Below are 26884 nucleotides of genomic sequence, written 5' to 3'. Positions count from 1 at the left end.
GAGGTTATCCTGGGTTACCGGAGTGGACGCAAACTAATCACACGGGTACTTAAAATTGGAGCACTTTTTCCAGTTCTGGTCAGAGAGAAATGTAATGACAGAACACTATCAGAGAGATGCAATATTGCTGTCTTTTGAAGATGGAGGAAGGGTTGCTGGTGTCCTCTAGAAGTTGGAAAAGGCAAGGAAATGAATTCTCCTCTAGAGCCTTCAGAAAGGAACATAACCCTATTAACTTTTTGGTTATAGCCCAGTGAGACCTGAGTCAGACCTCTAACCTACAGAACTCTAAGGTAATACATTTGTATGGTTTTAATCCACTAAGTTTTTGGTAATTTGTTATAGCATCAATAAAAATAAAATCAATAAAAATTAATTTATTGTTCCTATAAAGCAATAATCAAATCAAACCTTTATCTGAAGACTGATAATAATTTTATTTCAATTTGAATAAAAATATATAGAGATACAAATTACCTTATGAGTTATCATTGCTTATTTTCTGGAAAACAGACATTTGTGAGTGGTTAAGAATTCCAAAATGAGATAATTTATGTATATCTTGTATGTGCTTGGTTTGTAAAAGGCATTCGATAAATGTCTATTGAAGTTGTTAAATACTGGAGGAAAACAAATAGTGATGTCAAAATATCATTTCTTAAATCTTTCGAATGTACAAACCAGCTAATATTATTTGAATTATTTTAGCATTGCATCATATTTGTATTTTACAGTTAGTGAAGGTAGTTCTCTAATGGATATTGAAAATGTAATTCTGGCTAAAGTCCATGATGAAGAAGAAGACAACTCAGAGGCAGTATTGAAATCTGATAAGTTCCAACAGGACTTATTTTTTATGGAACGAGTTATAATGGAAAATATATTTCAGCCAAAACTTGCAGCTTATCGTCAGCTTCCTGTTTTAAAAGGTATTTAATACATTATATACTAAAACACTAAAAAACTTTTTTTAAAAAACATGGTGTTGTTTTGAAATAAAGATTTTATACTTTACAAAAGATATTTTAAAATAATCACTTTTAGTCAAGCTCAAATAATTTTAAAAATCGAATGATGTTATTATTTCTAAATGTAATATCTAGACTGAGTTATCACTGATCAGAAGACATTTTTATATAGTTTTCAGCACTAAACATGTGAGTAGCAAGAGTCCAGACCAGGAACCCCAAAGAAAAAGGTGTAGACCCTTACCTTTGGCTCTTTCCTCTCCGTTGTTCCCTCATTGAATTATTCTCTCATAATCAAACCCCCCTTTCCATTGCCATTTATACTTTCCAGGTTCTAGCTTTTATTACCTCTCCCTAATTTAATTATATACTCTTATTGCTACAAATCCCATCTCATAGATTCACAAAATATTTTGAAGGATTTGAGAGATTATCTAATTCAACTTTTCAATTTCAATTCCCAGCTTTCAAGTATGGATTAGGGCAAACTCCTTTATGAAATCTTTCTTGATCCTTCAAGTCAAAAGTGATTGTCTATATGCCTACATCAAAAAATTAGGTTATAAAATTGCATGTGTGACAAATGGATGTAAACCTTTTTGGTTACTTACATCTAAGAATATTGAAAAACTATGTTTCTTATCTCATATTAGGTTGATGTTTTAAAATTTTTATCATTTATATAAATTTTTCATCCCATAATTAGAGTTATAAGATTAAAGTTTTACTGAGTACTGTAAATTTATTTATTTATTTATTTATTTATTTATTTATTTATTTATGGCTGTGTTGGGTCTTCGTTTCTGTGCGAGGGCTTTCTCTAGTTGTGGCAAGCGGGGGCCACTCTTCATCGCAGTGCGCGGGCCTCTCGTTATCGCGGCCTCTCTTGTTGCGGAGCACAGGCTCCAGACGCGCAGGCTCAGTAATTGTGGCTCACGGGCCCAGTTGCTCCGCGGCATGTGGGATCTTCCCAGACCAGGGCTCGAACCCATGTCCCCTGCATTGGCAGGCAGATTCTCAACCACTGCGCCACCAGGGAAGCCCTGAGTACTGTAAATTTTGATGTTTTGAAAACAAAACTGGTGGTAGGTCACTTCTTTAAATGTATCTAAGAAATAGAAATATAGTAGGAAATTTTTTAATGAGGTAAGATTTACATATAATGAAATACATATATTTTAACTACATAATTTGATACATTTAAGAATGTATAAGCCTGTATAACTAATACTGTAATCAAGACAGAGAATATATTTACCAACCCCAAAAGTTCCCTTCTGCTGTTTTCCAGTTAAAATGTACACCCTTATAGACAGGCATTAAGCTGATTTCTATCACTATAGATAAATTATTTTGGTATATCATATAAGTGGGTTCGTATAGTAAGTATTCTTTTGTGTCTGGCTTCTTTTACTTAACATAATGTTTTTGAGATTCATCTACATTGATATGTATATAAGTAGTTCATTTTTTCCTGAGTACTACTCCTTTTTATGAACATACCATAATAATTTGTATATTCATTCACCTGCTGATGGACACCTGTACATCTTTGAGCTATTATGAATAAAGCTGCTATGACCATTTTTGTGTTTCTTTTTGTGGATATATGTTTTAATTTCTCTTAGGTAAATACCTAGAAATGGAATTATTGGGTCTTTGAATAGATGTATGTATAACTTTTTCAGAAACTGCAAAATACCTTTCCAGATTATTTGTACCATTTTACAATCCCACAAGAAATATACAGGAGTTGCTCCACCTTCTTCTTTTTTTTTTTTTTTTTTTTCTGGCTGCCGTAGGTCTTCATTGCGGAGCGGGGGCTACTCCTCATTGCAGTGCGTGGTCTTCTCATTGCGGTGGCTTCTCTTGTTGCAGAGCACGGGCTCTAGGCATGTGGGCTTCAGTAGTTGTGGCACACGGGCTCAGTAGTTGTGGCTCACGGGCTATAGAGTGTAGGCTCAGTAGTTGTGGTGAATGAGCTTACTTGCTCGGTGGCATGTGGGACCTTCCCGGACCAGGGCTTGAACCCGTGTCCCTGCATTGGCAGGTGGTTTCTTAACCACTGCCACCAGGGAAGCCCCACATTCTTGATAATGCCTGCCGTTGGCAATCTTTTTAATAACTTTTTTTGTCATTTGTATATCTTCTTCTGTGTAATATTTGGTCAAGTTCTTTGTGCATTTTAAAATTGAGTTGTCTTTTTTAAAAAAAAATCAAGTTGTAGGAGCTTTTTTTAAAAAAATATATTCTGGATACAAGCTCCTTGAAAGATACAACTATTTTCTTTAAGCCTATAACATATATTTGTCTGTTGTTGAGCAGAGGTTTTTAATTTTGATGAAGTCTTATCTATCGGTTTTTCCTTTTGTAGTAAATACTTTCCATGTCTTCTCTAAGAAATCTTTGCCTGCCCCAAGGTTGCAAATATCTTTGTCTTGTTTCTGAACTTAGGATAAAGGAATTCAGTATTTCATTGTTAAATAAGATGTTAAGTATAGTTTTTTATAGATGCCTTTTACTGGTTTGAGGAAATTTCCTTCTCATTCCAGTTTGCTAGACATTTTAAAACATAAATGGGTGTTGAATTTTGTTCAAAACATTTTCTAAATTATTAAAACAATTATGTAATTTTTTCCTTTAATCTGTCAATGTGGCCAGTTACATTGTTTGATTTTAAAATGTTAAAACAAACTGAATTCCTCTGGTTAAACTTCACTTGGTTATGATATATTATCCTTTTTATATACTGTTGAATTCAATTTTCTAATACTCTATTGAGAATTTTCGTGACTAGTCTCATGCAACATATTTTTCTGTAATTTTCTGTTCCTTTGAAGTTCTTTAGTGTTATGATGGACTTATAATATGAGGTTTGAAAGTCTTCCCTCATTCTCTGTTTTCAAAAAAAATTTGCGTATTATTTCTTCTTTAAATGTTTGATAAAATTTACCAGTGAAACCATCTGGGATGGAGTTTTCTTTACAGAAAGTTTTCAAATTGCAAATTTAATTTCTTTGACAAATATAGGGTTATTCTATTCCTACCTGTGTCAGTTTTGGTAATTTGTGAGGAATTTACCCATTTTGTCTATGTTGTTGAAATTATATGCATAAAGTTGTTCATAATATCCTCTCTTTAAATTATTTTGATATCTGTAGGATTTATAGTGGTATCTCCTATTTCATTCTTGATATTGGTCATTTGTGACTTTTCTCTTTTATTAGTCTAGTTGGGGCTTTTTCAATTATACTAATCCTTTCAAAAATATCTTCTTGTTTCAATGATTTTCTCAATTTTTTGGTCCTTTTAAAAAAAACTTCAGTTATTTTCATTTTTACTTTTATGTTTTTCTTCGTTGAATTTAATCTACTCTTCTTTTTGTAGCTTCTTAAGATGGAAGTTTGGATCATTGATTTTACATCTTTTTTCGTGTCTAAGATAGGCATTTAATACTATAAATTTTCCTGCCTCTTACAAATATTGATATCTTGTGTTTTTATTATTATTCAATTCCAAAAAATTCTTAATTTCCCATGTGAGTTTCTCTTTGATGTTTAGGTTAGTTAAAAGTATACTGTTTAGTTTCCAAGTTTTTAGTAATTTTTTATTCATCTTTTCTTACTGAATTCTAATTTAACATTGGCATGGTGGTCAGAGAACATATTCTATATGATTTCTACCCTTTGAAATTTATTAAGAATTGTTTTATGGCCCAGCATATGGTGAATGTTCCACACTCAAGAAGATGGGGTATTCTATCATTTAGTGCAGTATTCTTTAGATGTTAATTATGTCAAATTGATTGATAGTGTTTTATAAATCTTTCAGCTTTATTGAGTTTTTGTTGACCTGTTCTATCAACTAATGAGAGAGTATTGTTAGAATCTTTAATTATGATTATGGATTTGTCTCTATTTTCTCTAAGCTTATTAATTTTGTTCTATATATTTGAGAGCTTTATTATCAGATACATTCATACTTAAATTGTTCTATCTAGTCTAGATCCCTACCTTCACACACTTTAGAAAAAGCTAATTTAAAAAGCAAGATAATCTGAACATAAGTTCACTGCTTGATAAAACAAACTTCAACACTGTATTGTTTGGAAGAAAACACAATCCAGTCATTCATTGCTGTAAATTTTATGATGTACAGCCTCCAATAAAAATAATTACTAGTCATGTAAAGAAGCAGGAAAATGTGAGCCATAACTGAGAAAAATCAGTTAATAGAAACAGATGTAAAGATGACTGAGATGGTGCAAAAGCAGACAAGGACATTTTTTTTAAAAATAGATCTTTGTTGGAGTATAATTGCTTCACAATATTGTGTTAGTTTCTGTTGTACAACAAAGTGAATCAGCCATATGCATACATCTGTCCCCACATCCCATGCCACTTGAGCCTCCCTCCCATCCTCCCTATCCCACCCCTCTAGGTCATCACAAAGCACTGAGCTGATCTCCTTGTGCTATGCTGCTGCTTCCCACTAGCTAACTATTTTACATTCGGTAGTGTATATATGTTGATGCTACTCTCACTTCACCCCAGCTTCGCCCTCCCACCCCATGTCCTGAAGTCCATTCTCTATGTCTACGTCTTTATTCCTGCCCTGCAGCTAGGTTCATCAGTACCATTTTTTGTTTTTTTTTTAGATTCCATATATATGCATTAGCATACAGTATTTGTTTTTCTCTTTCTGGCTTACTTCACTCTGTATGACAGACTCTAGGTCCATCCACCTCACTACAAATAACTCAATTTCATTTCTTTTTATGGCTGAGTAATATTCCATTGTATATATGTGTCACATCTTCTGTATCCATTTATCTGTCGATGGACATTTAAGTTGGTTCCATGTCCTGGCTATTGTAAATAGTGTTGCAATGAACATTGTGGTACATGTCTTTTTGAATTATGGTTTTCTCAGGGTATATGCCTAGTAGTGGGATTGCTGTGTCATATGGTAGTTCTATTTTTAGTTTTTTAAGGAAGCTCCATACTGTTTTCCATAGTGGTTGTATCACTTTACATTGCCACCAACAGTGCAGGAGGGTTCCCTTTTACCACACCCTTTCCAGCATTTATTGTTTCTAGATTTTTTGATAATGGCCATTCTGACTGGCATGAGGTGATACATCATTGTAGAGCTTTTTTTGGTTGTTTTTTAAAAATGTTATTTATTTATTTTTGGCTGCGTTGGGTCTTCGTTGTTGTGCATGGGCTCTCTCTGGTCATGGCAAGTGGGGGCTACTCTTTGTTGCAGTGCACGGGCTTCTCATTGCAGTGGCCTCTCTTGTTGCGGAGCACAGGCTTTAGGCACGTGGGCCTCAGCAGTTGTGGCATGCAGGCCCAGCAGTTGCGGCTCGTGGGTTCTACAGTGCAGGCTCAGCAGCTGTGGTGCACGGGCTTAGTTGCTCTGTGGCATGTGGGATCGTCCCAGACCGGGGCTCGAACCCGTGTCCCCTGCATTGGCAGGCAGACTCCCAACCACTGCAGCAGCAGGGAAGTCCCCTCATTGTACTTTTGATTTGCATTTCTCTAATAATTAGTGATGCTGAGCATCTTTTTATGTGCCTCTTGGCCATCTGTATGTCTTCCTTGGTGAAATGTATATTTAGGTCTGCTGCCCATTTTTTACCTGGATTGTTTGTTTTTTTGATATTGAGCTCCATGAGCTGTTTGTATATTTTGGAGATTAATCCTTTGTCTGTTGTTTCATTTGCAAATGTTTTCTCCCATTCTGAGGGTTGTCTTTTTGTCTAGTTTATGGTTTCCTTTGCTGTGCAAAAGCTTTTAAGTTTAATTAAGTCCCATTTGTTTTTATTTTGATTACTCTAGAAGATAGGTCAAAAAAGATCTTGCTGTGATTTATGTCAAAGAGTGTTTTTCCTATGTTTTCCTCTAAGAGTTTTATAGTGTCTGGTCTTAAATTTAGGTCTTTAATCCATTTGGAGTTTATTTTTTTGTATGGTATTAAGTAGTGTTCTAATTTCATTCCTTTACATGTAGCTGTCCAGTTTTCCCAGCACCACTTATTGAAGAGGCTGTCTTTTCTCCATTGTATGTTCTTGCCTCCTTTGTCGTAAATTAGGTGACCATATGTGCGTTGGTTTATCTCTGGGCATTCTATCCTGTACCATTGATATATATTTCTGTTTTTGTGCCAGTACCATACTGTCTTGATTATTGTAGCTTTCTGGTATAGTTTGAAGTCAGGGAGCCTGATCCCTCCAGCTCCGCTTTTCTTTCTCAAGATTGCTTTGGCTATTTGGGGTCTTTTGTGTTTCCATATGAATTGTAAAATTTTTTGTTCTAATTCTGTGAAGAATGCCATTGGTAGTTTGACAGGGATTGCATTGAATCTGTAGAGTGCTTTGGGTAGTATAGTTATTTTCACAATGTTGATTCTTCCAATCTAAGAACATGGTATATCTCTCCATCTGTTTGTATCATCTTTAATTTCTTTCTTCAGTGTCTTACAGTTTTCTGCATATAGGTCTTTTGTCTCCTTAGGTAGGTTTATTCCTAGGTATTTTATTCTTTCTGTTGCAGTGGTAAATGGGAGTGTTTCCTTAATTTCTCTTTCTAATTTTTTGTTGTTGGTGTATAGGAATGCCAGAGATTTCTGTGCATTAATTTTGTATCCTGCTACTTTACCAAATTCACTGATTAGTTCTAGTAGTTTTCTGGTGGCATCTTTAGGATTATCTATGTATGGTATCATGTCATTGGCACAGAGTGAAAGTTTTACTTTTTCTTTTCCAATTTATATTCCTTTTATTTCTTTTTCTTCTCTGATTGCTGTGGCTAGGACTTCCAAATCTATGTTGAATAAGAGTGACGAGAGTGGGCATCCTTGTCTTGTTCCTTATCTTAGTGGAAATGCTTTCAGTTTTTCACCATTGAGTATGACGCTTGCTGTGGTTTGTCATATATGGCCTTTATTATGGTGAGGTAGGTCCCCTCTATGCCCATTTTCTGGAGCGTTTTTATCATAAGTTGGTGTTGAATTTTGTCAAAAGCTTTTTCTGCATCTATTGAGATGATCATATGGTTTTTATTCCTTAATTTATTAATGTGGTGTATCACATTGATTTGCGTATACTGAAGAATCCTTGCATCCCTGGGATAAATCCTACTTGCTCATGGTATATGATCCTTTTAATGTGCTGTTGGATTCTGTTTGCTAGTATTTTGTTGAGGATTTTTGCATCTATGTTCATTAGTGATATTGGTCTATAATTTTCTTTATTTTGTGATATCTTTTTCTGGTTTTGGTATCAAGGTGATAGTGGCTTCATAGAATGAATTTGGGAGTGTTTCTCCCTCTGCAATTTTTGGGAAGAGTTTGAGAAGGATTGGTGTTAGCTCTTCTCTTAATGTTTGATAGAATTCTTCTGTAAAGCCATCCTGTCCTGGACTTTTTTTTTGTGGAAGATTTTTAATTATGGTTTCAATTTCATTACGTGTGATCAATCTGTTTATATTTTCTAATTCTTCCTGGTTCAGTCTTGGAAAATTGTACCTTTCCAAGAATTTGTCCATTTCTTCGTGGTTGTCCATTTTGTTGGCATATAGCTGTTTGTAGTAGTCTCTTATAATCCTTTGTATGTCTGCAGTGTCAGTTGTGATTTCTGCTTTTTCATTTCTAATTTTATTGATTTGTGTCCTCTCCCTTTTTTCTTGAGTAGTCTGGCTAAGGGTTTATTAATTTTGTTTATCTTCTCAAAGAACCAGCTTTATTTTTATTGATCTTTGCCATTGTTTTCTTCATTTCTATTTCATTTATTTCTGCTCTGATCTTTATGATTTCTCTCCTTCTACTAACTTTAGGATTTATTTGTTCTTCTTTCTCTAGTTGCTTTAGGTGTAAGGTTAGATTGTTAATTTGAGGTTTTTCTTGTTTCTTGGGGTAGGATTGTATTGCTATAAACTTTCCTCTTAGAACTGCTTTTGCTGCATCCCATAGGTTTTGGGTCATTGCATTTTCATTATCATTTGTTTCTAGGTATTTTTTGATTTCCTCTTTGAGTTCTTCAGTGATCTCTTGGTTATTTAATAATGTATTCTTTAGCCTCCATGTATTTGTGTTTTTTACAGTATTTTTCCTGTAATTTATTACTAATCTCATAGTGTTGTGGTCAGAAAAGATGCTTGATATGATTTCAATTTTCTTAAATTTATCAAGGCTTGATTTGTGATCCAAGGTGTGATCTATCCTGGAGAATGTTCCATGAGCACTTGAGAAGAAAGTGTATTCTGTTGTTTTTGGATGGAATGTCCTGTAAATGTCAATTAAGTCCATCTTGTTTAATGTATCATTTAAAGCTTGTGTTTCCTTATTTATTTTCATTTTGGATGATTTGTCCATTGGTGTAAGTGGGGTGTTAAAGTCCCCTACTATTATTGTGTTACTGTTAATTTCCCCTTTTATGGCTGTTAGCATTTGCCTTATGTATTCAGGTGCTCCTAGGTTGGGTGCATAAATATTTATAATTTTTATATCTTCTTCTTGTATTGATCCCTTGATCATTATGTCATGTCCTTCTTTTTCTCTTGTAATAGTCTTTATTTTGAAGTCTATTTTGTCTGATATGAGAATTGCTACTCCAGCTTTCTTTTGATTTCCATTTGCATGGAATATCTTTTTCCATCCCCTCACTCTCAGTCTGTATGTGTCCCTAGGTCTGAAGTGGGTCTCTTGTAGACAACATATATATGGGTCTTGTTTTTGTATCCATTCAGCCAGCCTATATTTTTTGGTTGGGGCATTTAGTCTGTTTACCTTTAAGGTAGTTTTCAATCTGTATGTTCCTATTACCATTTTCTTAATTGTTTTGGGTTTGTTTTTGTGCATCTTTTTCTTTTCTTGTGTTTCCCGCCTAGAGAAGTTTCTTTAGCATTTGTTGTAAAGGTGTTTTGGTGGTGCTGAATTCTCTTAGCTTTTGATTGTCTGAAAAGCTTTAAATTTCTCTGTCATATCTGAATGAGATCCTTGCTGGATAGAGTAATCTTGGTTGAAGGTTTTTCTCTTTCATCACTTTAAGTATATCCTGCCACTCCCTTCTGGCCTTCAGCCTTTCTGCTGAAAAATCAGCTGATAATCTTACTGGGATTCCTTTGTATGTTATTTTTTGGTTTTCCCTTGCTGCTTTTAATATTTTTTCTTTGTGTTTAATTTTTGTTAGTTTGATTACTATGTGTCTTGGTGTGTTTCTCCTAGGGTTTATCCTGTATGGGACTCTCTGCACTCCTGGACTTGGGTGACTGTTTCCTTTCCCATGTTAGGGAAGTTTTCCACTATAATCTCTTCAAATATTTTCTCAGACCCTTTCTTTTTCTCTTCTTCTTCTGGGACCCATATAGTTCGAATGTTGGTGTGTTTAGTGTTGTCCCAGAGGTCTCTGAGATTGTCTTCAATTCTTTTCATTCTCTTTTCCTTATTCTGCTCCTCCACAGTTATTTCCACCATTTTGTCTTCCAGGTCACTTATCCGTTCTTCTGCCTCAGTTATTCTGTTATTGATTCCCTCTAGTGTATTTTTCATTTCAGTTACTGTACTGTTCATATCTGTTTGTTTGCTCTTTAGTTCTTCTAGATCTTTGTTAAACATTTCTTGTATTTTCTCAATCTGTGCCTCCATTTTTTTCCCGTGATTCTGGATCATCTTTACTATCATTACTCTGAATTCTTTTTCAGGTAGAGTCCCTATTTCCTCTTCATTCTTTTGGTCTTGTAGGTTTTTACCTTGCTCCTTCATCTGTGACATATTTTTCTGCCATCTCATTTAAAAAAATTTTTTTATGAGTAGGATTGTGTTCCTATCTTACTGGTTGTTTGGTCTGAGGCTTCCAACACTGGAGTTTGTAGGATGTTGGGTAGAACTGGGTCTTGGTGCTGAGATGAGGACCTCTGTGAGACCTCACTCTGATGTATATTCCCTGGGGTCTGAGGTTCTCTGTTAGTCCAGTGGTTCAGACGTGGAGCTCCCACTGCAGGAGCTTTGGCCCAACCCCCGGCTCGTGAACCAAGATCCGGTTCACTTGGGGGTTCCTCTTGTCTCCTTGGGTGTCAAGGTTCCCCACCAGTGGCCAGCAGGTGCCCTAGTTGTAGGGAGACACTAACTCAAGACAAGGAATTTAAAAAAGCTATTGTACCCAGAATAGCCAACACAATATTGAAGGAGAAGAACAAAGTTGGAGGACTGGAATTACCTGACTTCAAGAATTACCGTAAAGGTACAGTAGTTAAGACAGCGTGGTATTGGTGAAAGAATAGACACACAGATCAATGAAACAGAACAGAAAGCCCAGAATAGATACACATAAGTATAGCCAACTGATCTTTGACCAAAGAGGAAAGGCAATACAATGGAAAAAAAAGATAGTCTTTTCAACAAATGGTACTGGAACAACTGAATATTTATGGGAAAAATAAACAATCTAGATACAGATCTTACACTTTTCACAAAAATTAACTCAAAATGGATCACAAACCTCAATGTAATATACAGAACTATAAAACTCATAGAAGACAACACTGGAGAAAATCTAGAGGATGTTGGGTATGATGAAGACTTTTTAGATTTAACACCAAAGGCATGACCTATTGAAAGAAATAATTGATAAACCAGACTTCATTATAATTAAAAACTTATACCATATTGATATTGACCCAGAAATTTCACTCCTGGATATATAGCCAAAAAAACCCAAAACACTAATTCTAAAAGGTACATGTACCCCAATGTTCATAGCAGCATTATTTACAATTGCCAAGATATGGAACCAACCTAAGTGTCCATCAACAGATAAATGGATAAAGAAAATATGGTATATATTTACAATGGAATACTACTCAGCCAAAAATAAAAATGAAAATTTACCATTTGCAGCAAAATGGATGGATTTGGAGGGCATTATGCTAAGTGAAATAAGTCAGACAGAGAAAGACATGTACTGTGTATCACTTATATGTGGAATCTAAAAATACAAAAAACTAGTGAATATAACAAAAGAAGAAGCAAACTTACAGATATAGAGAACAAACTAGTGGTTACCAGTGAGGAGAGGGAAGGTAGGAGGGGCCGTGTAGGGGATTAAGAGGTACAAACTATTAGGTATAGAATAAGCTACAAGAATATATTGTACAACACATGGAATATAGTCAATTTTTATAATTATTGTAAATGGAGTATAATCTTTAAAAATTATGAATCACTATATTGTACACATTTAACTTATATAATATTGTACAGCAACTATACTTCAATAAAAAATAATTTTAAAAAAACAAAAAAACTTATGCCCTATGAAAGACATTGTCAATAGAATGAGAAGTCAAGTCACAGACTGAAGGAAATATTTGCAAAAGACATATCTGGTAAAGGACTCATCCGATATACACAAATATCTCTTAAAACTCAACAATAAGGAAACAAACAACATAATTTTAAAAAATGGGCAAAAGACCTAGCAGATACCTCACCAAAGAGATATACAGAGGGCAAATAAGCATATAAGAAGATACTCAACATTATATATTAAGGAACTTCCAATTAAAACATCAATGAGATACCACCACAAAACTATTGAATAGCTAAAATCCAAAACATTGATACTACCAAATGCTAGCAAAGATGTGGAGCAACAAGAATTCTCATTCAGTGTTGGTGGGAATGCACAATGGTTCAGCCACTTTGGAAGATAGTTTGGCAGTTTCTTACAAAACTAAACATGCTGTAACCATACGGTCCATAACTGCACTCCTTGGTATTTACCCAAAGGAGTTGAATACTTATATCCACACAGAAATCTGCATGCAGATGTTTATAGCAGCTTTATTCATAATTGCCAAAACTTGAAGGCAAACAAGATGTTCTTCAGTAGGTGAATGGATGAATAAACTGCAGTATATCCAGACAATAGAATATTAATCAGCACTAAAAAGAAATTAGTTATCAAGCCATGAACAGACATGGAGAAAACCTAAATGCATGTTACTAAGTGAAAGAAGCCAATCTGAAAAGGCTACATAGTCTGATTACAACTGTATGACATTCTGGAAAGGGCAAAAGTATGGAGACAGTAAAAAAAATCAGGGGTTTCCAGGGATTAGAGGGTTGGGAGAAATGAATAAGCAGAGCACATAAGATTTTTAGAGTGATGAAACTATTCTGCAGGATACATAATGGTGGGTACATGTTATTGTACACTCATCCAAACCCATAGAATGTACAACACCAAGAGTGAATCCTAATGTAAACTATGGACTTTGGGGGATAATGATTTGTCAGTATGGGTTCACTGATTGTAACAAATGTACTAGTGCTGCAGGATGCTGATCTGGAAGAGACTGTGCATATATCTGTGTGTGAGTATTTGGGAACTCTGCACTTTGAGTTCATTTTTGCTGTGAACCTAAAACTACTCTAAAAAATAAAGTTTATTAAAGAAAAAGCTATAAAAATATGCTTAAGGATTTAAAGAAAATAAGAATACAATGAGAAAAGTAATGAAAGCTACATATAGGACCAAATAGAACTACTAGAGCTGAAATACATAATACATGAAATCAAAAATTTACTGTTTGGGTTTAACAGAATACTAAAAACTGAAGAAGGTCAGTGAACTCAAAGACAAGCAAGAGGAACATTCCAAACGGGAGTATGGAGATAAACAAGGCCAAAAAAAAAAAAAGAGCCTCAGTGACCTGTGTCACAAGATCATGTGATTTAATATGCATGTAATTGGAATTGTAGTACTAGAATAAAGAGGAGGAAAAGCAGAAAAACATTTGAAGAAAGAGTTGCTAGAAATTTTCCATACTTGAAAAAAATCTTTAAACCAACGATTATAAGAAGCTCAATGAAACCCAAGCAAGATAAACACAATGAAAACCACATTGAGGCACATTATAAGTAATATGTCAAAAAAAAATGTTAAAAGTTGCCAGAAAAAACACGTTACATTTAGGGAAGAAAGCTAATAATGCCCTTATTTCTTAACAGAAGCCAGAAGACAATGCAATGACATTTTTACTGTGCTAAAAAATTCTATATCTAGAGAAAATATCCTTCAAAAATCAAGGTGAAATAAAAACATGTTCAGACAAACAAAAGCTGAGAGAATTCATTGCTAACAGACCAGCACTGTAAAAAATGTTAAAGGAGGTTCTTCAGGCTGATGGAAAATAATAACAGAAACCAGAATCTAAACAAAGAAATGGAGAATGCTAGAATTCGACAACGTGAGTAAAAATAAGAGACATTTCTCACCATTTTAAATTTCTTTAAAGATAATTAATTGACAATATAATTCTATATTTTATATGGCAAAGCAAAGGACCTAGAATAACTAAGTCAATTTTGAAACAGAAGAATAAAGTTGAAGGACTTACCCCACCAGATTACAAGTGACTATAAAGCTACAGTAATCAAGGCAGTGTGGTATTTGTCTAAGGATAGACATATAGATGACTGAAACAGAGTAGTGAGTCCAGAAAGAAACACAGGCCTATATGGTCAATTGATTTTTAACAAACATGCCAAGGTGATTCAATAGAGAAAGGCTGATCTTTTTAAAATGGTGCTGAAACAATTCGATATCCATATGGGCAGAAAAATGAACATCAACCCTCACCTCATATCATATGTATAAATTAACTCAGAATGGGCCATAGATTTAAATGTAAAAATTAAAACTATAAAGTTCTAGAAGAAGATAAAAGAAAAATTATTGGTGATCTTAGCGTAAGAAAAGATACTTAATACACAAAAATCCCAAGGCATAAAGGAAAAAAATTAATAAGACTTTGCAATAGTTAAAACGCCTGCTCTTTGAATAGCACTGTTAAGAAAAAAATACAAGGCAACAGGCTAGAAAAATATGTTTGCAATACATACATCTGACTAAAGACTTAAGTTTTGAATATGTAATGGACATTTACAGCCCAATAAAAAGAAGAAAAACAGCCTAATGAAAAATAGACAAAAGATTGTAAAGCAATTATACTCTAATAAAGATGTTTAAAAAAAACAGACAAAAGGTTTGAACAGGAACTTCACCCAACAAATAGACACCTGAAAATGTACTAAACATAGTCATCACGGAAATGCAAGTTAAAATCAATACACTAGCCAGAATGGCTAAAATTAAAAAGACTGACAAAACCAAGTGTTAGCAAAATCATGGAGCAGCTTGGGTTTTTCATATATTGCTGTGGGAGTATAAAATTGTACAACCCAGAAGTCTGCTAGGAAGTTTCTTAAAATGTTAAACACAGATCCATCCAATGACCCAATAATCCTTTTCCTGGATATTTACCCAAGAGAAAAAAATATATCCACAAAAAAGAGTTATATAAGAATGCTCATTACAGCTTTATTCATAATAACCCCAAACTGGAAAAATCCCAGGTATCCATCAGTGGGTCAATGCTTAAACAAATGCTGGAGCACTACTCAGCAATAAAAATGAGTGCACTACTTATATACATAATAACCTTGATGGATTCAAAAACATTGTTAAGTGAAAGAATTCAGACACAAAAGAATGCATACCAATGGGCCCATTTTCGTGATATGCTATAACCTACAAAACTACTCCAAGGTTTTAGAAATTAAACCAGTGCCTGCCTATGGTAGATTAGGTTTGACTGGAAAGTAGCATGAGAAAACTTTTTTGCTTGATGGATATATTCTGCATCTTGATTGGATTGTTGGTTACATCAGTGTGTATATTTATCAAAACTCATCAAACTGTACAGCTAAAACCTATGCATGTCAATGATTGTAATTTTTTTCACAATTAAAAAATGCTGTGGTATTTATATTATCTGGTGTTCATTTAAAGAGTGATATACCACGGTTATTTTTTAACAGCTTTATTGAAGTATAAGTGACAATAAACTGCCAATGCTTAAGGCATACAATTCAAAAGCTTTGATATATCACCACAATCAATGAATATGTACAATTATATATAATTATATATATGTATATCTCAAATGTTTTTTTCATGTCTTTTATAATCCTTCCTTCTTGTTCCTCTTTGCCCCTCCCCTATCCTTAAGAAGCCACTGATTTGCTTTACATCCTTATACAGATTAGTAGTTTGCATTTTCTAGAATTTTATATAAATGTACATTATGTACTCTTTTTTATCTAGCTTCTTTTCCTCAGCAAAATTATTAAAATCAAAATTATTATTTCAGATTCACTCATGTTGTTGCATGTATCAATTGTTCACTCTTTTTTATTACTGACTAGTATTCCATTGTATGAATATCCTATACTATGTTTATCCTTTCACCTGTTGATTGATATTTGTTTCTAGTCTGGGGCCATTACAAATAAAGTTGGTAAAAATATTGGTATACAAGTCTTTGTATGGGCATTTGCATTCATTTTTCTTGGGTCAGTACCTAGGAGTGGAATGGGTGGATCACATGTGAGATACAAATTTAACTTTCTTCTTTTCTCATATATGCTTTCTAAGCAGTACTTTAGCTGAATCTCATAAGATTTGATATGTTGTATTTTCAGTTCATTAAAATATATTTTAAAATTTCTCTTGAGACTTCGTTGACCCATGTGTTGTTATGAATGTGTTAATATACAGATGTTTTGGAATTTTCTAGCTATCTTTCTCTTATTTCTAATTTAATTCCATTGTGATCTAAAGTTGTTTTATGGTCCATAATATGGTCCATCTTAAAGAATGTGCTATGGTACTTGAGAAGAACATATATTCTGGTGTTTTTGAATAGAATGTTCTGTAAATGTTGGTTAGGTCAAGTTGGTTGATAGTGATGTTCAGGTCATCTGATTTTCTGCCTACTTGTTCTACCAGTTATTGAGAGAGGAGTGTTGAAATCTCCAATTATAATTGTGTATTTATGTCTCCTTTCAGAGCTATTGGTTTTGATTGTTTATTTGTTTCATGTATTTTGAAGTTGTTAGGTACATACACATTTTGGTTTGTTATAACTTCTTGGAGAATCAATTGCTGAGTTTGCTAATTTATACAGGCAGAGATCTGAGGAATATAGGTGGAAATGGGTATTAAGGGTATAGGATAATGATGGAAGGACTATAAAGTCAGATCAGGTCAAAGTTAATATGGTTCCGCTGAGCGGAGATTCTGGGTACAGTGTTGTAGTTTAAGGATTAGAGATGGCTTTAAGAATTTGTTTTTTGGTTGGCTGATAATGGACCAAAATGTGGCCTTTACTAAGTGGAGCTGAAGTGTCAGAACTGTCTTGGTGTACTCTAAAGAAAGGTATCCAAAGGCGTAGGGACGTTCTAACGTTAGAGCAGACTTATCATGGTGACCTGCCTGGTCACTCCAGGAGGGTCCAGATAACATACCTTTCACCACAATTGTGAGAAATAAACTTGTGAGGGCCAGCCCCAACATCCTTGAAGAGCTCTGTGGTCACTCTTCTGTAGGTCAGAAGTTATAGTGAGAGCTGCTGCCTCTGAACTGGGGCCTTAAATATAGTAATGATAATTGGATCCTGAGGGTGAGGGGGCTAAAGGGCAGCATTTAATCACCAGAGGAAATGTAGGCATGGTTACCATAATGGGGACAAAGCAGTAATGAGAATAGTCTGACTTGCAGAGACCCAGGGCACTGGCTAGTTGATTATGATGTCCTTAGAAGAGACATAGGTAGGTGGTGTATTAGTTTGCTAGGACTGCCATAACAAAATACCACAAGCTGAGTGGCTTAAACAACAGAAATTTACTTCCTCACAGTTCTGGGGGCAGGAAGTCCAAGATCCAGGTGCTAGCAGCGTTGGTTTCCTCTGAGGCCTCTCTCCTTGGCTTGTAGATGGCCACCCTCTTGCTGCCTCTTTACACGGTCTTTTCTCTGTGTGTGTGCATCCCTTGTCTCTCTTGGTGTGTCTAAATTTCCTCTTCTTATAAGGATACCAATCATATTGGATTGGGACCCACACTAATAGCCTAATTTTACCTTAATCACCTCTTTAAAGCCCTTGTCTCAAAATACTATTACATTCTGAGGTACTACATTCTTAGGGCTTCAATATATGGATTTTGGGGAGAAATGATTCAGCCCATAACAGACAGTCTTCTTGTAAATTCTTAATCTGTGTAAGCAGTAGAGTTCTAGGTCAAGTGTTTCTAACTTGAAACACTAAAAAACAAAGTCACAGCCCCTTAACCTATTCCTATTCTTGAGCCAGTTTATAGAACCAGAACTTCTTGAATGAAGGGGAGACTGGGTCCCTTTGAGAATGTATCACGCTACACTGCCAAGAATGTATACTGTTAATATTTATCCCAGCTTTCCCCATAGGGATCTATAGCCTTTTACTAGGGTGACTGTGCATTGCGGATAAGGAAATAATCAGAAATTTCAGGGATTACTGAACAGTGGCTGAGTTCACACTAGCTCTGGGAGACCCAAAACATCACTGGGGTCTACTAGTCACAGTAAGGACGTGTAAAAGTCAGGTGATCTACAGAATTTTAGATCAGGTTCATCTCACAGTGGGTCCACTGAATCATCCTGTAGTTATTTCCCCTGTTCCAGAATGTATACTTGAAATAGAAATATTCAGAAACTGGCAGAATCCCCACATGTGATTCTTGACCTGTGGAGTGAGGGCTAATATGGGAGGAGAAGGCGAAGTGGAAGCCACTAGAGCTGCCTATACCTATGAAAATAGCACATCATAGCAATACCACCTTTCTGGAGGGATTTCAGAGATTAATGCTACCACCAAGGACTTGAAATATGCAGGAATGTTGACTCTCACCATTCAACACATCTGTTTAGCTTACATAGAAAACACATGGATCTTAGAGAAAAACAGTGGATTATTGTAAGCTTAACCACGTGGTGACTCCAATTGCAGCTGTTGTTTCAGATGGGGTTTCACTGCCTGAGCAAATTAACACATCTCATGGTACCTGGTGTATAGCTATTGATATGACAAATGTTTTTTTCCCCCTCAATACCTGTTGGTAAAACCACCAGAAGCTATTTGCTTTCACCCGGTCAGGTCAGCAGTACACCTTCACAGTTCTGCTTCATGTCATAATTTAGTCTGCAGGGAGCTTTCCCTTCAGCAGGACATCACACTGGTCCATTACATTGATGGTATTGTGCTGATTGGACCTAGTGAACAGGAAGTAGACTTAACTGGTAAGACATTTGCATGTCAGAAGGTGAGAAATAAATCTGACAAAATTTCAGGGGCCTTCCACCTCAGTGAAATTTCCAAGGATCCAGTGGCATGGAATATGTCAAGATATACCTTCTAAGGTGAAGGATACATTGTTGCATCTGGTTCCCCTTCAACCAAAAAAAAAAGAGACACAATGCCTAGTGGACCTCTTTGCATTTTAAAGGCAACATATTCCTCATTTGGATGAGTCCTCTGGTCCTTTTACTGAGTGGTCTGAAAAGCCAGTAGCTTTGAGTGGGGCCTAGAACGACAGAAGATTCTGCAACAGGTTCAGGCAGCTATTCAGGGTACCCAGTCCCTTGGGCCATATGACCCAGCAGATCCAATGATGGCTGAAGTGTCAGTGGTAGATAGAGATGCTCTTTGGAGACTTTGGTAGATTCCTGTAGGTATAGAGCACAATGATCTTCTTTTTATTTGACTTAATTTTAGAACCAGAACCTGAAGAACCTGAAGACTTTTTAGTAGGTGAAAAACTTGAAGAGGTAGAAGAAGAGGCTAAGAAGGAAGAGGAAGAAGAAATAGAAATAGGATCAGAACAATCAACAATACCAGCCAATTTGGAACGACTTTGGTCCTTTTCCTGTGACTTAACCAAAGGCCTTAATGTGAGCAGCCTTGCCTGGAATAAAACAAATCCAGTAAGTTATCAAACATTTTAGTAATTCTGTCTCTAGCATTTAAGGGCACTTGTCAAGTACTAATGAAAACTTTTTTTTCTCAGCTATTAGGCAAGGGATTTAAATTGACATAACCCCTAGTTTTAAAATTCCTCTAAAAACAAGTTCATGTTTTTAAAAGGGGAAAATGCAAACAGTTACAGAATGATGTTTTTCTCCTTTAATATGAAAATGTCACCATTTTTATTTTAGGAGATGTACTTGGGACATGGCATTCTCTGAATCTATATGAAATATTAAGTGAACAAGAAGATAATATATATTTATTTAGTTTAACATGGTACCAAACTCATGTGCCCAAATTTGTATTCTCTTTAAAGTAATCATATTTGGAAGTATATACTTAATCCAGTGACCCTGAACATGTGCAAAATAATTTTGAGATTCCTTAAAATGCTGTTACTACTAATAGCAGCAAATACTTAAACAGCACCTACTATGTACCAGGCACTATTGTAAATGTTTTACTTGTATTATCACAACGCTACTATTTTCCTCATTATGTTGATGAGGAAACTGAAGCACAGAAAGGATAAATAACTTGCCCAAAGTTATATAACCAGTAAGTGAAACAATTCAAACCCAGACATCTGGCTCCAGAGTTCTTGCTTTTAACTACTGCACTGCTAAGAATCATCCTGAGGAAAATTACATGAATCATCAAGCGGGAGAATGGTATGTTTGCTTGTCAAAAAGAGATGATTATAGAGTAATGAGACTTATTTTTTCCTGAGGTTTATAAACTCATTCTGAAGACATGATTCTCCACTAGTAATTTCAAAAATCTTTTGTGTAATGGCAGTATCTTTGGAATAAATATTTGGTGTATTTTTTTTTTAATGGAGTTTTTTTTTTAAATTAATTAATTTATTTTTGGATGTGTTGGGTCTTCGTTTCTGTGCGAGGGCTTTCTCTAGTTGCGGCGAGCGGGGGCCACTCTTCATCGTGGTGCGCGGGCCTCTCACTATCGCGGCCCCTCCTGTTGCGGAGCACAGGCTCCAGACGCACAGGCTCAGCAGCTGTGGCTCACGGGCCCAGTTGCTCCACGGCATGTGGGATCCTCCCAGACCAGGGCTCGAACCCGTGTCCCCTGCATTGGCAGGCAGATTCTCAACCACTGCACCACCAGGGAAGCCCTGGTGTATTTTTAAAACGGTCAAAACTAATTTGTTTAAACTGTCTTGTATTATCCATGTTTTAAGAATTAGCCTTAATATTTTATTGCTACACCTTATAAGGTACTGTGCGCAAACATGATAGTTGTTATGGCTATTAAATGGGTGAATGGAGTCAAAAGGTACAAACTTACAGTTATAAAATAAATAAGTCATGCTGTAATGTGCAACATGGTGACTATAGTTAATAATACTGCATTGCATATTTGAAAGTTGCTAAGACAGTAGATCTTAAAAGTTCTCATCACAAGAAAAAAATTCTGTAACTATGTATAGTGATGCATATTAACTAGATTTTTGTGGTGATCATTTCACGATATATAAAAATATTGAATCATGTTGTACACATGAAACTAATATAATGTATGTCAATTATACCTCAATAAAAAAATTAATGCTAAAAAAACCTAAAAAAATCATTTTTATTGAAACCTAAATTGCACAATTCTTAAATTATGTATATTATTTTTGAATAAAATAAAATACTTTTAGTATGGATTTGTCTTTATAAAACTATTTGGGAACATCTTGTAGATAAGTGAAATTTAATAAATCAATAATAACTATGTAATAAGGACAGATGAATCATTTTAAGAAACTGGATATACTAGCATTTAAACATTATTATTGCTATTGAGAATAAGATTAATTTTGAATGAAGCTAAAAAATATACGACAGATGCCATCTACCATATTTATTAATTCATTCTACAAATATTTATTGAACATTAACTCTGTGCCAGGAACTCTGTTAAAGCACTGGAAATACAGTAGTAATTTAGTCACACATAGACACTGACCATATAATACTTTCCTATGTGCTTTCATGAAGAAAATAAATAATGCTGTGGGAACACATAAGAGAGGCTTGTGAATGCTTCTTAGAGGAAGTGACGCCTATGCTGAGTCTAGAAGAGATGAATAGGAGTTTGTCAATGTCAAGATAAAAAGGGTAGTGGTGAAGAGTATTTTAAGGCAGAGGGAATTGTGGAGACACAGGACTGTGTTTGTAATATTTCTGATCACAGAGAAGAGGCAGGGTTTGGTCAATCATTAAACTTTTGTCCATACATACTTATAGAGTTGATCTTGAACAACAAGGGGGTTGGGATGCCAACCCCCCATGCACATGAAAATCCAAGTATAACTTTTGACTCCCCCAAAACTTAACTACTAATGCCTACTGTTGACTGGAAGCCTTGCCAATAACATAGTCAATTAACACATATCTTGTGTGTGATATGTGTTATATACTGTATTCTTACAATAAAGTAAGCTAGAGAAAAGAAAATGTTATTAAGGAAATCATCAGAGAAAATACATTTATAGTACTGTATTTATCAATACTGTTAAGCTTATGTCATCTGTTTAACAGATGAATACTCTGTCAGTACCTGCATTAATACTGTCTTATATGATATAAAACACTGTTGATGTTACATGTATTACTAACACCAGACATCAAAAATGAAAATATCATGTGAAAAATAAATTCGTATTTATTTACAGGTATAATGATTTATGCATTGATAATGAAGAAGCAGCAATATGATTGCTTTATGGTAGCCTAGTGTAATTGATATGATTGCTTCAGGATAGCCTAGCCTATAAACTAATGAGTGAATTATTATAAAGTTTTTATGACGTACGGTATTACAGTCATATTCATAATACAGTATTGGAAACACTGTTACATTAAAAAAACCCTACTTACCTGTGATGATAGGCTGATACACAGTTTCTCCAATTATGAGAATGAGGCATACTGTATGGTAATGTAGTTCTTTGAAAGCAAAGCTATAAAACAGTAAGAAAACTCACATATTATTAATTTTATATTGAATATCACTTATGCCTATATAAGGATAGACTACTATCTACATATATTTTATGCATTCATGACAAATCTTCTTAATTTTTTTGATATTTCTAGGTTATTCAGTTTGTGAAATTTTCAAATTATCTCAAATCTCTAAAAAATTTTTCAATGTATTTATTTAAAAAAATCCACGTATAAGTGGACCTGCACAGTTCAAACCTGTGTTGTTCAAGGGTCATCTGTATAAGCACTTCTGGAAATGACCTGCTGTATTAATCAGCTGGAGCTGCCATAAGAAAATACCATAGACTGGATGGCTTATACAACAGAAATTTATTTCTTACAGTTCTGGAGGCTGGGAAGCCCAGGACAACGGTGCCAGATGAATTTGGCTCCTGGGGAAGGCTTTCTTCCTGGCTTGGCTGTATTCTTGCATGGTGGAGAGAAAGAGCTCTTGTGTCTCTCCCTCTTTTTGTAAGGAACCCAATCCTATCAGATTAGGACCCCACCCTTATGACTTCATTTAACCTTAATTACCTCCTAAGTGCCCTATTTCCAAACATAATCACATGTTATTAGGGGTTAGGACTTCAGCATATCACTTTTAGGGGAGGAGACACAATTCAGTCCATGGCACCTCCCTTTAAAAATAAATGTCTTTTATTTTACATTTGAAATTATTAGATCATTATTAAAAACCCATAAGACACTATAATGTAATAATACAATTTTTGAAGATTATCTCAATATGTAAAATAGCTTGTTAGCAATTGGTTTTTTTTGAGTGTTTATTCTTCAGCCTAAAAATGTGATTATTTTTACTATTATTTTGCTTAGGAAGATGGAAATGTAGAGTGAAAATAGTTGGTATATTGGTATTTTTTAACCTCAATTGAAATGTCATCACTATTTTAACACAGTTCATTAATATGCATCTTTATACATTTGCTGATATTTTTATGCTGTCTTCTCTTATTTTTAATTTTTCTGTTTTTTAGGACCTTTTGGCTGTTGGCTATGGGCACTTTGGATTTAAGGAGCAAAAAAGAGGATTGGCTTGCTGCTGGTCAATAAAGAATCCCATGGTAACTAAAACAGGAATAAGACCTATTTTTATTTAATTAAATGTTCACATAATTCTCATAAAGTAGTTAGTTTTATGTGATCATTAAACAAACTCAAAGTTTTACCAAGCAAGACTTTACTTTCTTTGGTTTAAATCTATAACAATAAAACAATTAAAATTTGTTCTTACACTTTATAGGATAAGGTAAATTCATTTAATAAATACTTATTGAACATCTACTATGTGCTGTTAGATATGATGATCTAGGGCTGAACCATTATTGTTTATCACTGCCTGTTATAAAGAAGAATATATTTGCAAATAAAAATTCTTTAAAAATTGAGTTTCATTTACTACTGGGTTGTTTCTCAATATATAAATAACTCCTTATCACTTTATAAAATATATTTCTGCTATCCTTGATAGATAGAAAATAGATTAATATAACTCTCTTACTGCCATGAATTTTTCAAAGAGAATGAACAAGAATCAGTTATGTTTTTTTGTTAAACAGCCCTAGTCAACCTGTTACTTTACAGCTTTAGTTTTAAGTCACAACTGAAATGTAAAGTGGAAAACTTAGAAAAGGATCAGAAGAGCATATAAAAATGATTAGAGTTTTTATAAATAATCCCCCATCTGTTAGGTAGCTGGGTGTATATAGCCTAAAAGAAAGGAAGAAGCAATTTTAAACGTGTGGAAGGGTTGACATAGGATTCATCATCAGCAGGTTATCTTCTTTTCCATGTAGGTTGTTAGAAACCAGAAAGGAGTTGGATTAGACATTAAAACAAAACAAAACAATAAAACTCTTGACAGAGTTGTAGAAAAGAGTAACTTAGAGAGTTTTGGAGCTTCCTCTATCCTTGTTTAGAATGATTAGATAATACAAGCATCTGAAACAGATACTGGAGGATAGGAATATACGCAGGATAATTTATTTGGTGTCCATTATTTATATCTTTAGAACGGTGACTTGTGATGATCATACAAATCCTGCTGGAGGATTACCCAAAATGATAATTACTGTAGAAACCAAGTGCTGTATTTCTTAAAACTACTGAGCTCTGAGGATTCATCAAAATAAAGGAAATGGCCAATTGAAGTTTTAGTCTCATGTATACAGGAAGTTAGGAAGAAATGAGTAACTGAATGCAGACTAACTCTCCTCACATCCCCACTGCCACCAGCCTAGTCTTCAGCCACCATCATACCCTAGCTTACTGTGGTCTACAAAACCAAGGTTAAAATGTAATATAATTTTTTTTTATTCAGTGGCCAGAACGTACTTATCAGAGTCCATGCGGCGTTACTGCTGTGGATTTTTCAATTGGAGCACCTAACCTTTTAGCAGTTGGCTATCACAATGGCACTATTGCAATTTATAACGTACAGAGCAACAGTAACGTTCCAGTTCTGGATAGTAGGTGAGAATCCCAAGAATTAGATAAACATAAAACATGTGCTTTTTTTAGGGAGAAGGAAAAAATTACTATAATGTTATTTAGTTTTGAGTGAATGTTTATATTGTTATTGAGAGTAATACCATTATCTTTCAAGCATTTAATAATTCCTCATAATGTCTCTCCAGCTGGAATGCTCTGCCCTAATATCTCCTTATCATCCTCTCCGCCTCCTCACCAACAAACTTCCTTTGGCTTGACGGTTTATGCTTATTCTTTTCAAAAATTTTAAATATCTCCAGCTTTATTGAGGTATAAATGACAAATAAAAATTGTATATATTTAGATTGTATGACATAATTTTTAAAGGCATACAGTGTGGCGATTTAATATATGTATACATTGTGAAATGATTACCACAGTCAAATTAATTAACACAAACATAACCTCACATAATTGCCATTTTTTGTGTGAGTGGTGAGGACACTTAAGATCTACTCCCTTAGCAAATCTCAAGTATGCAATACAGTATTATTAACTATAATCACCATGCTGTACATTAGATTTCCAGAACTTATTCACCTTATAAATGAAAGTCTGTATCCTTTATTGCTTCCGTGTCACCTCTTCCAGGAAACCTGCCCATTCTTTTCTTTTGTGCATACGACACATACCTTTATTGTAGCCTTTATTGTGCTTTGTATAAATTATTTACATATATATCTCCCTGAGGAGGCTGTAAGCTCTGAGGGCAAGGATTATGTCTTCCTTACCTTTGTATCCTCAGTATGTCACATAATATCAGGCATATAACAGGATTACAGTAAGTGTTTGATTAAGAATGAATGAATGAGACATATTGAGAAAATAAAATGTTAAAGATATTTGAAGATATCTTAGGTTTTTATAATAAACCAGATACCAGTGGAGCAAAAATGAGGTGGTATATTTATATTAGTGTTTGAATAAACTTCGCAAGAACTGGAAATAGGCATTAAAGCAGGTATTCTTTAGCTTAATTTTGAAATTATTTGCATAGTTTTGTAAGCGTGAGCCTTTGTGCTTGTTTCTGGGAAGAGGGTCCATAACTTTTACCAAATAATCAAAGATATATAGACTTTAAAAAATTCAGAACTACTGATTTGGAGAGTTTGCATAAAAAACCAAGGGAGTCAGTACTAGGAACAAAGCAACCCATTAATCTGAAAGGAAAGCAGCCAGTAATCTGAAAAGTGATTATAATTCATCATAAAACTTTTAAGTCTCAGCCCTAGAGAGAATCAAGCCAGTGGGCAATCCTGAAACATAGGAAGAAGGGTGAGGTAACTATTTACTTGAATAAGACTTAAATGACTTATTCATTTAAGCTATGAAAAATATCCTTATAAAGATGGAGATAATTATATTCAATGTGTCTAAAATAAATTAAATTTACGCAACTAGGGAAAAGCAAATGAATAGGGTAAGAGAAGTAGATTCTAAAAAGAAAGAAAATGTTTGCTTTTGTATCCCTGATATGATAGCTAATATAACTAAAGGCAATAATTTT

General features: G+C 34.5%; 1 protein-coding gene across 1 annotated transcript in view; it reads left to right on the top strand.

Annotated features, from left to right (window-relative positions):
* The window catches only part of DNAI4 (dynein axonemal intermediate chain 4), a 123572-nt gene that overhangs the window by 72447 nt on the left and 24241 nt on the right, over positions 1 to 26884 (top strand). The window contains 4 exon segments of the mRNA XM_059924219.1: positions 735 to 929; positions 19625 to 19833; positions 23865 to 23951; positions 25208 to 25359. Of these exon segments, the coding sequence (XP_059780202.1) occupies positions 735 to 929; positions 19625 to 19833; positions 23865 to 23951; positions 25208 to 25359 (643 nt within the window).

This window comes from Balaenoptera ricei, chromosome 1 (assembly GCF_028023285.1).
Source record: "Balaenoptera ricei isolate mBalRic1 chromosome 1, mBalRic1.hap2, whole genome shotgun sequence".
NCBI lineage: Eukaryota > Metazoa > Chordata > Mammalia > Artiodactyla > Balaenopteridae > Balaenoptera > Balaenoptera ricei.
The sequence above is the reverse complement of the archived record's forward strand: the minus strand, read 5'-3'. Positions and strand labels throughout refer to the sequence as shown.